The 15973-nt window shown below is 44.0% G+C and overlaps 2 protein-coding genes across 7 annotated transcripts in view; one reads left to right on the top strand and one right to left on the bottom strand.

The window, feature by feature from the left end:
* Positions 1–15973, bottom strand: part of PATL2 (PAT1 homolog 2) — a 741315-nt gene that overhangs the window by 315846 nt on the left and 409496 nt on the right. The window lies entirely within an intron of this gene.
* ALPK3 (alpha kinase 3) overlaps positions 1–15973 on the top strand; it is a 59986-nt gene that overhangs the window by 33802 nt on the left and 10211 nt on the right. For both annotated transcript variants that reach the window (XM_042475633.1, XM_042475632.1), the window contains 8 exons: positions 772–2587; positions 4828–4975; positions 7735–7862; positions 8286–8321; positions 10465–10739; positions 11410–11498; positions 11802–12022; positions 14720–14768. In XM_042475633.1, the coding sequence (XP_042331567.1) occupies positions 772–2587; positions 4828–4975; positions 7735–7862; positions 8286–8321; positions 10465–10739; positions 11410–11498; positions 11802–12022; positions 14720–14768 (2762 nt within the window). The remainder of the gene's footprint in view (positions 1–771; positions 2588–4827; positions 4976–7734; positions 7863–8285; positions 8322–10464; positions 10740–11409; positions 11499–11801; positions 12023–14719; positions 14769–15973) is intronic.

The following is a 15973-nucleotide window of genomic DNA, read 5'->3' as shown; positions in this document are numbered from 1 at the left end:
TAAATAATAAAATTTATTTATATTTCCCGCCTCTCCCTGTGTATTGGGGCGGGATTACAACAGATAAAAATCAAACAATACAATGACAAAATATCAATAAAAGCACACAAAGATACAGGCACAGTCATTAAAATAGCCAAATCGTCATCTGGCCATCGCCACATGATGGAGTGATCTCCCATCACTAGTTCCAGCTTCTGCCAACCTAGCAGTTTGAAAGCAATTAAAATGCAAGTAGATAAATAGGTACCACTTTGGTGGCAAAGTAACAGCGCTCTGTGTAGTCATGCTGGCCACATGATCACGGAGTTGTCTCCGTCAACACTGGCTCCCAAGGCTAAATAATGGAGATGAGCGCCGCACCTTACAGTCGAACACGACTAGACAATCACGTCAAAGGGGAGCCCTTTACCTTTTTAAATATGCTTTAAAAGTGTTATTAACTTGTGTTTTTAAAACAGAATTGTTTTATTTGTATTTTACGTTTTGTATTAATAGATATTTTTAGTTTAGTTTTGTAATGGTTGTAAGCTGTATTGAATTCCATTGGACAAAGGTAGGATATTAAATGAATGAATAAATAGATGCTACTCCAGGAGGCTTCCAGGAGAGGCAGTTCTTCATCTTATTTTTGGCAAGAAAGAGTGTGGTTTGAAGAATCTGAAGGAAGCACAAACAGCCTTAGAGGCTGCATGCAGGCCCATGGAACCATACTTTGCCTACAACTGTTTTAGCTACTAATACACCTCCAACAATACTGTTTGCTCCTAGGCTGCTGAAGATGTAATGCCAGTCTCATCCACTGCCTCCAATCTGCAAACTCCAGATTCAGACATTAGAACAGAAAGAAATCAGGATTCTACGTACTTTGCAATAAGAAAAAGTGTCCCTAGAGAAATAGCGATCCAGCAGTCTAAGAAGGAAGCTCTCCCCAATACACAGCCGCAAGGGCCAAACGTGGTAGTGCCAAGCCAGGAAGTCAACCAGTATCTCTCAGAGACTTCCCAGAATCATCCATCAGTTTCCTTTGATATCACACAGCCAACTGAGAAGAAGCATCTGCTTGTGGAAGAAGGTTTGAGGAGGCAGGAAATTCAGCACAGACAAGCTCCAAGTCATGGGAACGAGGCACTGGCTGGTTCCAGATCACCAACCCAGAATACTAGGTTTGAAGCAAGACCTACAGACCAGTTGGGTCAAGTTGTCCCTCAGACCGAAGCAGCAAAAACATTTGAGTCACTGGGGGACAATAGGCCTAGCCCACAAATGGATTCGAGGCTTGAGGATGAGAGACTGCTAAAAGTAACAACCAGACCATTACTTGTCTCAGAGGTTGCCCTAAAAGCCCCAACTCTTCACCAAAATGTTCCAGAGAAACCTCAGCAAGTTCCAGTAGTGGTGATGTCCCCAGTGCCCTGTGAACCCCAAGAGCCAGCTCTGCTTTCTCCAGCCAGTCCCATTGAAAGAAACCAATCTGTGACCCATTTGCTGAGGGATGTTAAGAGAGAAATAGAAACCTGGCCACAAGCCACAGAGCAACAAGTCCACAGCACTGCTGCAGAGGAGATCCAAGATGAAGAAGAATTCTCAACGCCTCCAGAGGTTGTAGAGACTGAGCAAAAGGCTTACCCTCTTAGCAAGAAACTTGAGGTTCAAGCTGGAGAAAGGGAGACCACCTCAGAGGACAATGTAATCCAGGATTTGCAGCAACCAGAGACTGCAATGGAGGAGGATGAAGCAGTGGAAAAGTCACAGCACAAAAACCTTGTGTCTTCCTTGAAAAATTATTTACTTCTCCTCTTGAAGATGACCACAGAGAAGGATAAAAGCAAAAGCAAGATGAAGCAAGAAACTAAGATGGTGGAGCAGAAGAGCCCACCTAGCCTAATCCCAAAGCATGTGGCAGATGTGGGTGTTGCTGGGCTAACTCCCAGGACATCAAGGAAGATTTTTGAGCGGGTTGAGAACAATCAGCTTTTCCAAAGTGCAGAGAGCTTGCAGCTGACACCCAAGACTTCTAGAAGGCTTACAGGAATGATCAACCAAGAGCTGCTTGCTTGCAAAGAGACCCTCATGGATGAACCAGAGGTAGTCCCTTTGCCCTGTGTGCCATCTATTATTGTGGGGAGTGCTCCCAGTGAACCAGAGGGTCCCTCAGATCTGTCTCCCGAGGTTTCCAGTGAAGCACCTGTAGCTTTGCCTAGTGCTACCCCACAGGAGTTGGCATCTGGGGCACGTCGTAAAATATTCCTGCCCAAAACCAAACAGGCTGATGAGATGGAAGGATTGGCCCCAGAGAGCCAAATGCCCCGGGGCAAAAGGGACAGCCCTACTGTGTCTCCACAACAAAGTCGCAGAAGCACCACTCTCCTGCAAACTCTGACCCCGGCTTCCCCTCCTGGGGAGAGGCGCTCGCCAACCCTTTCCAGGAAGATGGCAACATTAGAGGTGCCCAAAATATATGAGGAACCTGCAGAAGAAACGAAGAGTGTGTCAGACAGCTGCTTAACACCCCTGGAAAGTCTTCAAGAGAACATAATGGAAATGCAAGTAGGAGAATCCAGGAAAGTTAATGATCCATTTAAAGGTGAGAAAGAATCCCTCTTCCTAAAAGTGGTTAAAAATTTTTAAAGATCAAAGGATGACTTTCCTCTCAAGGAGGAATGAGCAGCGTTGGAGGGTCCACTCCTACCCCTTTGTAACATTTGGTGGCTTCCATATTGGTGAGGCAGCAGATCCATTCTTAGTTCTACTTTTTTGTGAGACCGACACAAATTATTTCCCCAATTTTGTATTTTTGAATATTCTTTCTTCTTTTTTATTTTTGTCTCTTGAAGACATATTAAGTCATGATTAAATTTTTCTAGGTAATGATAAATTTTACTTCTACTCAAAACTTTGAAGGATCTGTCTAAGGTACTGAACAGTACCTCCAAGCTAGGTGTAGCACTTTGGATAGTTCCTTTAAAGTTTGGACTCAAAGTGGGATTCTGCATCCCATGATGTGGAAGCCAACAGCTGCCTTTCCCCATACCATTCCCCACTCCACTCCTGCTCCTTTTAAAAGCAACAACTCTTCATCTTTTTCAAAACAAGATTTGACTGGATTTTTCTAAAAATGCTGTTTTGGACCTTTAAAAGATAAAAGTGGGGATGGGGTGGGGGCTGGTGTAGCATTTAAATGAAGAGAGGGCAACAGGTGGGGAGCCAGCGGCCAATTCCTTCCTTGGATTGCTCTGTAGGCTGCATCCTCCCTACAGCAAGCCCAAATACCTCATTTTGTCTGCAGACCTTCTCAAAATGGGGAGCAGAAATGCCATCATATCACTTACTGTACCCATTTTGAGAGTAAAATGTAGGCATTTTGTTCACACATATATTTGGGGAGCTTTTCTGTGCAGTTTTCAGGTAAAAATTGTCTTAAAATAGTGCCTTTTTTAAAAAAAATGGTGTGGGGTGTTTCATAGGCAACAGAAGTAATATCCAGGGTTTGCAAGTGGCCATAAGGCTGCACTTTCCCCACCCAAGCTTAAATAGAAATCAGTGATTCTCCATGTCTTGCTTGCCTGTTTTTTTAAAAAGCAGAATGGTCTCTGAGACCACAGAGGAGGTCTTCATGGGCATCTGGATACCATGAGCTCCTCAGCTTCCACCTTATGCTCTTTGGAGTTGAGGAAATGTACCAAATCTGGTGGAATGGGGGAGGCAGATCTGTTCTTCAGCAACTGGCAGTGTTTCTTTGGGCTCCTAGTTTTCAGTATGGGACATGAGCCTTCCAATAATAATAATAATAATAATAATAATAATAATAATAATAATAATATCTTTATTTGTATTTTCCTGCCTCCCCCAGGTGGATCGAGGCAGGATTGCAATCCAATCCAATATACAATATACAAATACAAATCACAACAATAAAAACAGCAATATAGTATAACAGAATATAAAAATAGATAACAATTAAAAACGATACTATCAAAGCGAAAGAGGAGAGAGATGTTTCAATCTAGGTCAAAGAGGTAGAAGAATATGTCTTATAAGAGATCAGGTGGGTAAGCTTGCTGGAAAAGATCCGTCTTAACTGACCTCTCAATGGCCTCCTAGTGAGACGGACGGATCATTAGCACAGAGATGGGAAACATAAGGGTCCCTAGTCGTTGTTCATGGACTTAAGTTCCCCTAATCTTCCATAATTGGTGACTAGGGATGATGAGAGTTGCAATCCACAGACATCTGGAGGCTGGTAAGTTCTCTATCTTTTCTTTAATAGTATCAGAAACCTCATCCTTTTCCTCTCCTATAGTGTTACCAGATTTAGCCAGAGGTGGGGTAGGTGTTGGAAGAAGAACCTCCACGTTTTGGGAGATGGCCCTCAGGGATGTTAGGGGGCTAAGAGCACCACCAGGGATTAGTAAGAAAAGCAGAGCGTCTTGAGGAGTCCAGATCTCTTTCCTCACCTCAGGTGAGGGGCTGTCCTCACCGAAACATCCTCTCTTCCATTTTGCCAAACTAGAAGATGGAGCAGGAGTTGGGGACTGTTAAGTCGGGATGGAGAAAATGTGGCCCATGGACCACATCCATTCATGAAAACTGCACCGAAAGAGCCTCAGTCTTACAAAAAGCCCACCGACCACTAATCTCTTAAGAGAACCTCCCACCACCCTCAAATATCTTTATTTACATTGGAGTCTGTCTCAAAATGATGATTGGAAGTGATGTGATGTCACTTCTACTCACCATTTTGACAGGGACGCTGAAGAAACATAGACAGTTTACATGATGTATAATTGATCCCCGCTTCTCCATTGACACTCATTTTTTCTGTAGCTCCACAGGTGATCCGAAAGATCCGAGCTGAGCAGTTCTCAGATGCCTCTGGAAACCTGAAACTTTGGTGCCAATTCTTCAATATTTTGAGTGACTCAAAGCTGACATGGTACAAGGATGAGGTCCCTATGGCAGAAGTCAAAAGGAGGTTAGTCATGTACAAACCATTCTTCTGACTAGGCACGGTGGGGTTTCTGGTGAGCAAATAAAGGGTCTCTTACCATGCCATCTTGTTCTTAACTATCATGTACCCAATTTTCTTTTTCCTCATGTAAATCCCTGTCAAGATTATTTGGATTAATTGAAAATCTATTTGCAGTTGAACAATGGGGGGGGGGGGGGTTGGTGGCTTTGGGGGACTGGTGAGGAGATTCAGGGACCACAAAAGTGTTGCACATAGGTCACAATCTGCCACAACCAACAACTTACCTACTTCTGATTTATAGACACCTTTCCTCTGCCCAGAAACTTCTCTCCTTCTCCTCTTTCTGGCAGGAACTAAACTGGACAGGCTCTGGGAGGAGTTATATAGAGCTAGACTCCTAGCTCCACCCCCTAGTGACTCACAGATGTGACTCACAGATGTGACTCACAGATGTGACTCACAGATGTGACTCACAGAAGGTTCACCCCCTCAGCAACAGACACACTCTCCCAAGAGCTTTTTTTTAAAAAAATCAAACACTCAGCCACTCAAAATGGCTGCCCAGAAACTGCTCTCCTTCTCCTCTCTGTGGCAGGAAGCCATAGAAGAAATCTGAGTTATTAAAAAGATTAATCTGAGGTGACTGAAAGATAAAGGTATCATCTGAGACTGTTTGGAATAGTGAGCAAAGTGAACGGATTCAGAATTCAGCATATCTACTGCAAATGGCTCGAGAGGCTTAATGTGGTATAAAGGAGAAGTCTGGTAAAGCCCCAAAAGAAGTTGGGAGGAAGAATGGCCATGGTGGGTGACAGCATCGTAGTGTGGCATGCCCTATCCAATCCCTCTCTTATCAAGAGCCCCCAAGATCTGGAGCAGACCCTACTCCCTCTCTCCTGTCTCAGCTTGGTTTGATGTGAGGGCACATTCATTCCGTTCTGTTCTCTTAGTGGACTAGGAGCATGAGGCTAGTCATGATGGATGGAGACACACCCACAGATATACACACCCTCCAGTAGCAGGGACATTATGCCTCTCTATTTCAGTTTCTGGGAATCATGAGCATGGAAAAGCCACTGTTTTAGATGTCAACTCCCAGAATACCCCAGCCAGCCTGGCCTTGTGAACAGGGCTATAAGAGCAGGATTCAACTGGTATATTGGTCTGGGGCCCAGAGAGCCAAAGAAGGGCCCATGAATTTCTGACAGTCCCCTCCTTTAAAAACTCCCAACCTCACAGCCCCCTTCCTTTGCATTACTTTGCAAAAGTTAGCAAACATGTAGCTCCTTAGGTGTTTTCTTCAAGTTCTTCAGCTCTTCTGAGAGCAGCCCCTCCCCTTCCAGTGCAAAATTTCTCTTGGAGGCCCTGCTTGTGAATTATTCCCAGCGATGGAAGAAGCTTGTCACAGCACAAGCACACAGACCCAAGCTGTTAGCAAAAGAAAAGCTCCAGTCTGAAACAACTTACTGTATCTTGATCTGTCAAGAAAAACAGAAACATAGAAACTGCATCAAAGTGCTGTTTTGTCAGGAGGACCAACAGAATGTGTGAAATTGAGAGAATTGGCTGTTAGCTGTTTTCATGTAAGAACTAGGAAATGGAACATAACTGGGTTATTAACATAAAGCCTTAAGCAAGTGATTGCGCCACTGGCTGCTCAGTTATCCATATAAATGTATTTAATGTTCAGAGAAGACATAATAGACTGGAGGAAAACTTCTTGAGGGCCAGACAAGACAGCTGACAGATTTATTTTTTGAGAATCTTCCTTCACATAATCTTTCCCTGTTCCAAGTAAGACAGGTGGAATCTTCCATAGTAAAGTGTTTTTCCCTCCTCTCGGGACTAGTGATTCTGGAACAACAACAACAACAACAATCATCATCATCTTCTTACAGCAAACAAACATAGTTAAAAATTTGCATCAGGCAAAGTTAAAAAGCAATTAAACTTTTTAAAAAACCCAGTTAAAATATAAACAATTAGAAACAATAACAAGTAAAATTCCAGCATATTATACAAGCCTGTTTCCCCTAAAATTCAATTCTCAAAGGCCTGCTAGAATAAAAAGATTGTCACCTGCTGGTGGAAAGATAGTAAGGAGGATGCCAGTGTAAATTTCCTCGGAGTTGCCACTGAGAAGGTCGTCTCCTGTGTTCCCACCATGTGCACCAGTCAAGGTGGAAGGATAGAGCAGAGCCTCCCCAGAACATCAGTGGCACAGTGGTTAAATGCCTGTACTGGAGCCACTCACTCAAAACCATAAGGTTGCGAGTTCAATACTAGTAAAAGGGCTCAAGCTTGACTCAAGCTTGCATCCCTCTAAAATGAGTACCCAGATTGTTGGGGACAATTAGCTTATAGTTGTAAACCACTTAGACACTGTTAGTTTAGTATGAAGTGGGATATAAATGAAGCTGTTTGTTTGTTTGGGCACATTTGTTTGAAAGTATGTGATCCATCAAATAACTTGGACCTGAGCTGTGACTTTCTTGAACTACAACTTCCAGAATCTACCAGCCAGCATGGGTATTGGTCTTGTTGGCTTGGGGATTTTAAGAGTGGTAGCTCAAGAAGCAACTTTTCCAAGTTATGAAAGTGAACAGAAATCAATGGCTGTGGGCCCATATTGCTGTTACACTCAGGTCCTGCTTATGAACTTCACATTGAAGCTGGCCACTGTGTGAAAAGAATGGAGGATGAGAAAAGCCTTTGGTCTTATCTGGTGGGTCTTGTCTTAAATTCATGTGACTCTCTTCCAGTTCAGGGGATGAAGGACAGGCAGTCTTGGCCATTGTGCAGGTCTCCCAGAAGGACTGTGGCGTCTACCAGTGTACCATCCAGAATGAATATGGTACGGACTCCACTGACTTCCTGCTGAGTGCTGAAGGTGAGGCTCAGGTTCTCCTCGGAGATACTCTCATCCAGTGATTTCTGTGCAGCAGAGCAATGCCCCTACAGTCCAACATCCATCCCCTCAGCATAGTGTAAATATCTGAATGTAAACCTATATACTACATATACCCTCCCCAACTTACTGTAAACCTCCAAAGTTGCCTCGCACAGCTATTCCGTACTTCGTGGCAATCAGGCAGGATCAGAGAAGCATCTGGCCATGTCCCCTTAGCTGGATGCATAATGATATAAGCACAATTCAGACCCCTTGAGGACCCAAGCAGATTTCCGTGCTGATTTCATCAGTTCATGCCCAACACTTTTCCAACCCTGTCTGCTTGTCATGAAGCATGGAATGGCTGTTTGGGCCGAGTAAGTGGAAGTCCATAACTGATAATGTGTGTGTTTCTTTTTTTAGTTCTGTCGGGATTTATCTTTAAAGAAGAAGTAGAAGGTAAAGTGTGCCTAGGAGATGATATGGTGAGCCTGTGCCCCCCAGGTAACACAGTCCCATCCCACACCTGAGCCCCACATGCTCCTCCAGTGCAGTTGATGTCTGATGCAACACTTGTCAGGAAGAAGGTGGGAGAGATGTGCAAGACAGGCTTCTCTTTCAGGCCTGGGAGACAAATAGTATGCTTTGCTTATTTCTGTTTTGGGCAGACCTTCTCTGTCATCCTTGCAGTCTCTCTGACTGACCATCTTTCATCTACCAGGTTAGTGATCTTCCTTCATCTTCTGAAGATGGCCCTTTTCCAAAATCCTTATAACTATTCCAGGTATATGGTCCTTGCTGGGATCTCTCTCTTCCTCACTCTATTCTCTCCGGGTCTTGATGCAGTACATCTTGTCCGGTTGGCAATTGGATCACTTGAACATCCTGGACAGTATCACTAGTTGTCTCTTCTTTCCCTGGTTTTCCTTTGTCTCCTCCTGTCCTCAGTCCTCTCTTCCTCAGACTCTCCAACTACGTATCATGCAGTGTGATGGTGGTATTAGGGATGGACTTCTAATTCAGGATCATGGGTGAGGAAAGTGTGGTCCTCCCAAATAGTTCTGGACTGTAGCTCATGATTATTAGATGATTAGATTAGATCCCATTAGCAGTGCTGGCTATAACTAATGGGAGCTACAGTCCAGCCTCAGAGGGCCACCTGTTTTCCTACCTGCTAATCAGCAAGAAGGAAGAGTCCTCTCCCACTTCAGACCCACAGTGAATATGATATATAAACACGTGGCTGGCATCCTTTTTGGTATTTATGAAGTAATAAATTAGACTTATGACCTTGTAAATTTTGCTGTTTACATTTATGATCTTGGCACCATTGTAATGACTGCAAATACACCTGAAACCCACTTTAAAGCTAGGCAGCTGAATCAACCAAAGGAGTTCTGTGATGATTGAGATCAGGACGCTGATAGATGATGCACCCAGCTCTCTTTGCCATGAAACAATTTACTTGCCTGTACTTTATCAAAGCAGACTGATCACCAATTTAGAAATGTAACCAAACACATTCTGTTCCACTGTAACATTTTGCAACTATTATTCAGTATTCAGCCCAAGAGGCAAAAAGAGCAAACTTATAACAAGAAAATCTGAGCAGGCATTCTTCTGTAGACTTTAAATGCTTGCTGAATATACACCAGAACATGGTGAAGTTACCTTTATGAACAGAACTTAACTCGCAAGAATTCTGCAGCCAACGTAACCAGAAGCTGAAGTGGCCAGAAGCTGAAATCAGTCAATCTATTAATCCCTAGTTACTGTTGTTAGAATTGCCTGAAATATGTATACAAATACAAACTACTATACATTTTTTCCAGAGCTTGGAAAAGTTATCAGTGACCATAGTATCAGGGGGATTCTGGAAGCTGTAGCATAAAAGGTGACCTTTCCCAGCTTTGGTATATATAGAACACACATTAAAACAGAATTCAACTGAAATGTAATTGATCTGAATCTTTGGTGGCGCAGTGGTTAAATGCCTATACTGCAGCCACTCACTCACAAACCATAATGTTGTGAGTTCAATACCAGCAAAAGGGCTCAAGTTCAACTCAGGCTTGCATCCTTCCGAGGTCGCTAAAATGAGTACCCAGATTGTTGGGGGCAATTATCTTACAGTTGTAAATCGCCTAGGGAGTGCTTAAGTGCAGTGATAAGCGGAATAGAAATGTACTTGCTATTGCTATATTCTGTTGTTTTATGTTAAGCTAACACAAATAAAAAACACTGAGTCCTCAGGATAATAAGACCATGCCCACACTTATTTCCATCCAGAGCCGATGTACAAGGAAATATGACTCTCTCATTTGTTGTTTCAGCAAAATTCATGCCCACTAGATTATTGTTTGGCCTTCAGATGTTTTAGACTTCAGCTTCTAGGCACACCAACCAGCATGGCCAAAGGTCATGGATTCTGGGACTTGTAAGTTAAAATATCTGATGAGCTAGAGCTGAGAAACACTTGGAAGAGGGTTCCTGTCTCACAGAGTTTCCTGCATTGCACATCTTTCTTCCCAGTATGACCCCCATTTCTTGCTTGGCCTTGTCTCCATATATTTTTTGTTTGTTTGTTTGTTCTCTCTTACAGCCGGTGAAGAGATTGAAATGACTCCCATGGTGTTTGCCAAAGGCCTGGCTGATTCTGGTTTTTGGGGTGATAAGCTCTTTGGCCGGATCATGGTGGAGGATCTGGATGCAGGCCAAAGTTTCCTACGCAAGGCATGCCGTGCCCGGGCCATTTATGGCCTTGAGCCAGTCTTTGAGTCAGGTCACACAGGCATCATCAAAGTCCGCAACCTCATCGCTTTTGGCGGACGCAGCGAGAGCACGGTGATGGAGAGGAACTATGACATCACCATCCAGGTGGGTCAAAGGAGACTTGGCACCCTGCCTGTGCCCAGTTGGACATGGTGGTATGGAACATAGAGCATATGTTTAGCAAAAGATCCCAGGTTTGATCCCTAGCATCTCTGGTTTGTTTATATATTTCTTTCTTGAAAAGGATCCATTATATTATGAATTTGTGGCCCATAAGCCTCTGTGTTGAAGAACAGAAGCTTTATCACTGGGCCTTTTGCTTTGGCTCTCTTTGCCTCTGGACCTGGGCATCAACATGTGCTCTTGTTATCTGCAGAGCATGGAAGAATTAATTTTTTTGATGTATGACCTGTAGAATCCCCCAGCTATCATGGCCACAGCTGGATTCCAAGAGGTTATAGTCCAAAAAGTTTTTCCAGTCTCTGATTATCTGTTAAATTTATTTTCATGAACATCAAGACCGAACACATGGTGGTCCTCCTCATCTTTCTAATTGCAATATTTCTACAAAGTAGGTCAGAGTGACTTACTCCCTGTCCACCCACTGGGCTTTATGGCCAGGTGACGATTTGAACCTAGGATTCCCCAGTAATCTGATACTGTAACCATTACACCATTCTGCATGGGTGCCATACTTGAGTGCTCCTCCTCTCCACCTGCTTGGCTATGAAGGGTCAAGAAGGATTTTGTGGGGTTTTTTGTGTGTGTTCTACAGGAGTGTAAGATCCAGAATTCAAGTCGAGAGTACTGCAAGATCTTTGCTGCGGAAGCACGAGCTGTCCCGGACTTTGGGCAAGTGCCTGAGTAAGTTCTATGTCTTTGCTTCAGCTAGGGTTTTTCCTCCTGGGTAATTTTAGCTTTAAGAGAGACCTTTTTTAACCAAAAGAAATGTTCACAATCCACTTCATGTTTTAAAAAAGGCCTGTGGGAGTAGCAGTCCAAAAAAGCAAAAAACCCTTCCGCCAAACAAAAAAACAAAAAAACAAGTAACCTTTCTAAGCTCTAGCTTGGACACATAATTTTATTGGAACAATGTTCCCTGTGTGAAGCAGCTTTTCAAACAATCAGTTATCCTGCACTGAAGTTACCATCTACATTTGCACACAGAATCATCCCTCTCTACCTGATCTACCGCCCAGCCAACAATATCCCTTACGCAACCATGGAGGAGGATCTGCCTGGCCAGTTTGAGCGCTACTGCAGACGAGAGCCAGATGATGGCAGCGTGGCCCCAGCCAACCTCTCTGAGGTTGGGCAGAAGTGCTGCACTTTCCAGCATTGGCTTTACCAATGGACAAACGGCAACATCTTGGTGACAGACTTGGAAGGTGAGATTCTCCAGAGGAAGCTATCACCTCTCTTTACTCGCCATACAGCAACAAGTTGGAAATTGGCCTATTTGGAGGACAGACCATAATGACTGAGAACACAGGAAGTTGTAAGCTAAAAGAGTAACTTTTCCAAATTATGGCAACAGGAAAAGCAACAAGGATGGGTGGTGGTATTCCCTGTGTCCGCCCCTGCTCCAAATTTGAAGTCCTTCTGCTATATCATGCTGCAAGTCCTGCCATCTCCAACAAGCATATGGATAATGGGAGTTATACAGTGCGTCCTTGGTATCCTCTGGGGTTTGGTTCCAGGACCACCTGTGGATACCAAAATCCGTGGATGCTCAAGTCCCATTAAATACAATGGCATAGTAAAATATCCCTTAGATAAAATGGCAAAATCAAGGTTTGCTTTTTGGAATTTATATATTTTTACAGTATTTTCAAGCCATGGATGCTTGAATCCATGGATTAAAAAATCCTTGGATATGGAGGGCAGGACTAATTCTATGTCTCAGGAGACACACAAGGTAGCCCAGCTTTGATCTTGTTTCTTTGTTTAATTTAGATCCGTCTTTATCCCAAGATGGGGTTCAAAGTTTCTCACAAGCATTTAAAACAAAGTACAACTAAAAAAATTAATTCAAAAGTTTAAAAAAAATTTAGACACCAACTCTGGTTAAAAAGCACAAACATTTTTAATGGAATATGTTGTGTCTGTGTTTTATTATGATTTAAACTCAGAAGCACCACATTCCATTGAACACTTCATCTGTTGCAACAAATTTAAAAACCAAAGACCTGCCTAAATCAAATCACAGAAAGACAGCAGCCTTCCTTGGGAGGGAGGTCCACAACTTGGGAGCAGCTACTGACAATGCTCTCTGCCACATGGAATATACCTATGATGGTCATGGGACTGAGACAAAGTCCTTAAAACCTGAGCAGGCTTGTATAGAAAGATATGCTCTTTTATGTAGTTTAGACCCAAGCTCTATAGGACTTTGCATTCTGTCCAGAAACAGACCAGTAGTCAGTGGAGCTTTTTCAATAAGGGAGTTATATGCCCCCTATAACCAGCCTTAGCTTTCTGGCTTCAGCATGTTAGAGCTGCTGAAGTTTCTGAACAATTTCAAAGGGCCTCCCCACATAGAACACATGGCAGTAATCCAAATGGGATGTAATCAAGGCATGTGTCACTATAGCCAGTTCTGACTTCTCAAGGAACAGGCACAGCTAGTGCACCGAGTTTATCTGTTCAAATACATTACTGGCCACTGTGGAAATCTAGGTATCCAGGCTCAGATCTGAGTTCAGGAGTATGCCCAAGCCTATTACACTTTTGCTGGCCTCTGTAGAAAAGCCAGTGGTCAGGGTATATTTTTTTAAGCATTAAAAGGGACTGTGCTTTTACTTTTTCCAGTTATCCTCTGATACTTCACCCACAGTGGAAGGGAACTAAGGCTAGAATGAGGCCTTAATTAATCATCTCATTTTCCCACAGAAAACCCCCTGAGAAATTCAGTACAAGCCCCAAAGAAGAACACAATTAAAACAGTTATATTACCTAAAAAAGAAGTAAATGAAATGGCAAAATATGTACTGTACAGATAAAGAGCAGGCACAGTATCTCAGTTTTAAATTCTGCCAGCAGCTCTGGCAAGCAGGACAACACCATCCTGATCTTCACAAAGTAATAAAGGGTTTATAGTTTTTTGTGGGGTTTATAGCCAAACCCCCCCACAAAAAACTATGGATGGCGGCCATGAAAGCCTTCGACTCCACATAATAAAGGGTTTGTGGGAGGTAAAGTGAATATGTTCAGGGAGAGAGCTCTGTGTCTTGGGCAGTCCCACAGAAAGACCTTCTCTTTAGTAGCCACTCCTTTGGCTTCTGAAGAACATGGGAAAGGGCCTCAGAGAATGATACCAGCTAATGAATGAATTTCTAAGGAATCAGATGTTGAGTTGCTTTGGGGGGTTCCCAGAATGCTTTGGGATTTCAGAGGTATAATCCTTCATCACTTTGGCTCTATAACACGTATGCCAAGGCTTCTTTCTCTGTTTCTCAGAATGAGAATTCTCTGAGGTGGAGAACATGTGGCCCTCTACCTGTTTTTAGGCTGTACCTTCCACCAACCCCAGCCAGCATAGTTGGTGGTGAAGGATGATGGGAGTTGCAGTAAACAACATTTGAAGAACTACAGATTTTACACCCTGCATTAGTGCTTCTTTCAAGTTTGTTTTTAAATGCAGAGCAAGTGTGGGGAGATGGAATGTACTGCTTGGTTTTGCTCTCTGTGCACTCAGCTGATGTTAACAGATTCTATGTGTGTAGAACTGGGCATGTGTGGGGAGTTTTGTGAACTGGAGCCCTGAAGCAGCTGCTGCTCCTCATTGTGGACTCCATCCCTATTCACAGACCAGTGTATCTAATAGACTGCATTTTCTCCTGTGGCTGAAGATGCAGAGGACAGACACAGTGGATACAATCCCACTCCCTTTTCATATGCCTGATCTACTCATTGAGCCAAGTATTGCTGGGGGGGGGGGGGGGGGGGGCCCTTTCCCCTCAAGGAACATGGCAGAAGCCCTTGTGGTTGGATGAACAATCTCGACATGCTGAGGCAGATTTGCATAACTAATCACAAGAACAACCTAGCTCATTTTAAATTTAAATGTTTCAATATTTTTATAGGTGTTGGATGGAAGGTCACCAATGTGAGGATTGCTACCAAAACAAAGGGGTGAGTGATCATCTGGCCACAAGCAACACTTTAGAGATTCTTGTCAGCATTCTGTTAGTGACATACGTCAACATAGGTCCCACTTATAGCTGCATATATTTTTCTTTGCTCACTGTAGAGGTTGGTATTCTCTTTTACGCTGCACAATAACCAAGGCCTCCCCAGGACTCATAGATATTCTGCAATAGCCCCCACCCCCTTTGGCCATTCCATGGCTGGTGAAGAATATATAACAATATTGCTAGGCTCCATAGCCAGATGCAGACTGATGGCATCATCCACAGAGGCCCCAGCAGCCCATAGGCAGACACGTCTTTGACCTTCTTCACTCTCCATCAGTTGAGAATGACCTTTTAAGCAAGGCCTTGAGTCCTGGGGGTGTGAATGGAGAGCCATAGTAGAGTTTTACCTGTGGAACATGTACACTGGGCAATGTAAAATTGTGACCTTTTGTCTGGGCCCTGAGGCTGCAGCCTTCATGACTTTGGTGTATAGTGAAGAGCATCCATGGATAGCAAGCCCCCTATTATTAATAATTATAGTATTAGTAATGGTGGCACGTGTGTGCCGCCACACTGCCATTAGGGATCGCATTCGTGGTTGCACTTGCAGAGGGAGGAGGACCATCAGGCAGCCCCAGACCGGCTAGGAGCACCCGCTGCCCCAAGGGAGATTTTGTTGGGCACTGGAGGCGAGGGTGCCAGCCGGGAGAGGGGCGTGGGATGCCTGTGGTGGCCTTGGCGGAGGCTGTGCTACTGCTATGGTACTCCCAGCTGACCTGGTTGTGGGGCTGCCTCCCCCCCTGTCCCTCATGGAGTGGGTGGCATCCGCCTTGGCACCCCCAATTCTGCCCACTGCCCTACCAGCTGCCCTGTGCCCCCTTCTGCTCCCAGGCACCCCTTATCTGTCTGGTAGGAGCAAGGTGGCACCTCATACTCCACTCCTGGTGGGCATTATGAAAATTGTCCTAGACCACATGGAAGGCTTCAGGCTGTCTGCCCTTGCTGTAGAAGACTTGGATGTAGTTGAGGTAAGGCTGTGGGGCCTTAACATTGTAATGGCTGGAGTACTTGGCTGTAGTCACTGAGCCCAAGAACAGGGACCACTGAACTGTCTTCCAACTTGATCTGTGCTCTCTGTATAGTACTCTGTGTTTTAGGCGTGTACATGGCACAAAGTGGGGAAAGGATACGTGGAACTTTTGA

This window comes from Sceloporus undulatus, chromosome 6 (assembly GCF_019175285.1).
Source record: "Sceloporus undulatus isolate JIND9_A2432 ecotype Alabama chromosome 6, SceUnd_v1.1, whole genome shotgun sequence".
NCBI lineage: Eukaryota > Metazoa > Chordata > Lepidosauria > Squamata > Phrynosomatidae > Sceloporus > Sceloporus undulatus.
The sequence above is the reverse complement of the archived record's forward strand: the minus strand, read 5'-3'. Positions and strand labels throughout refer to the sequence as shown.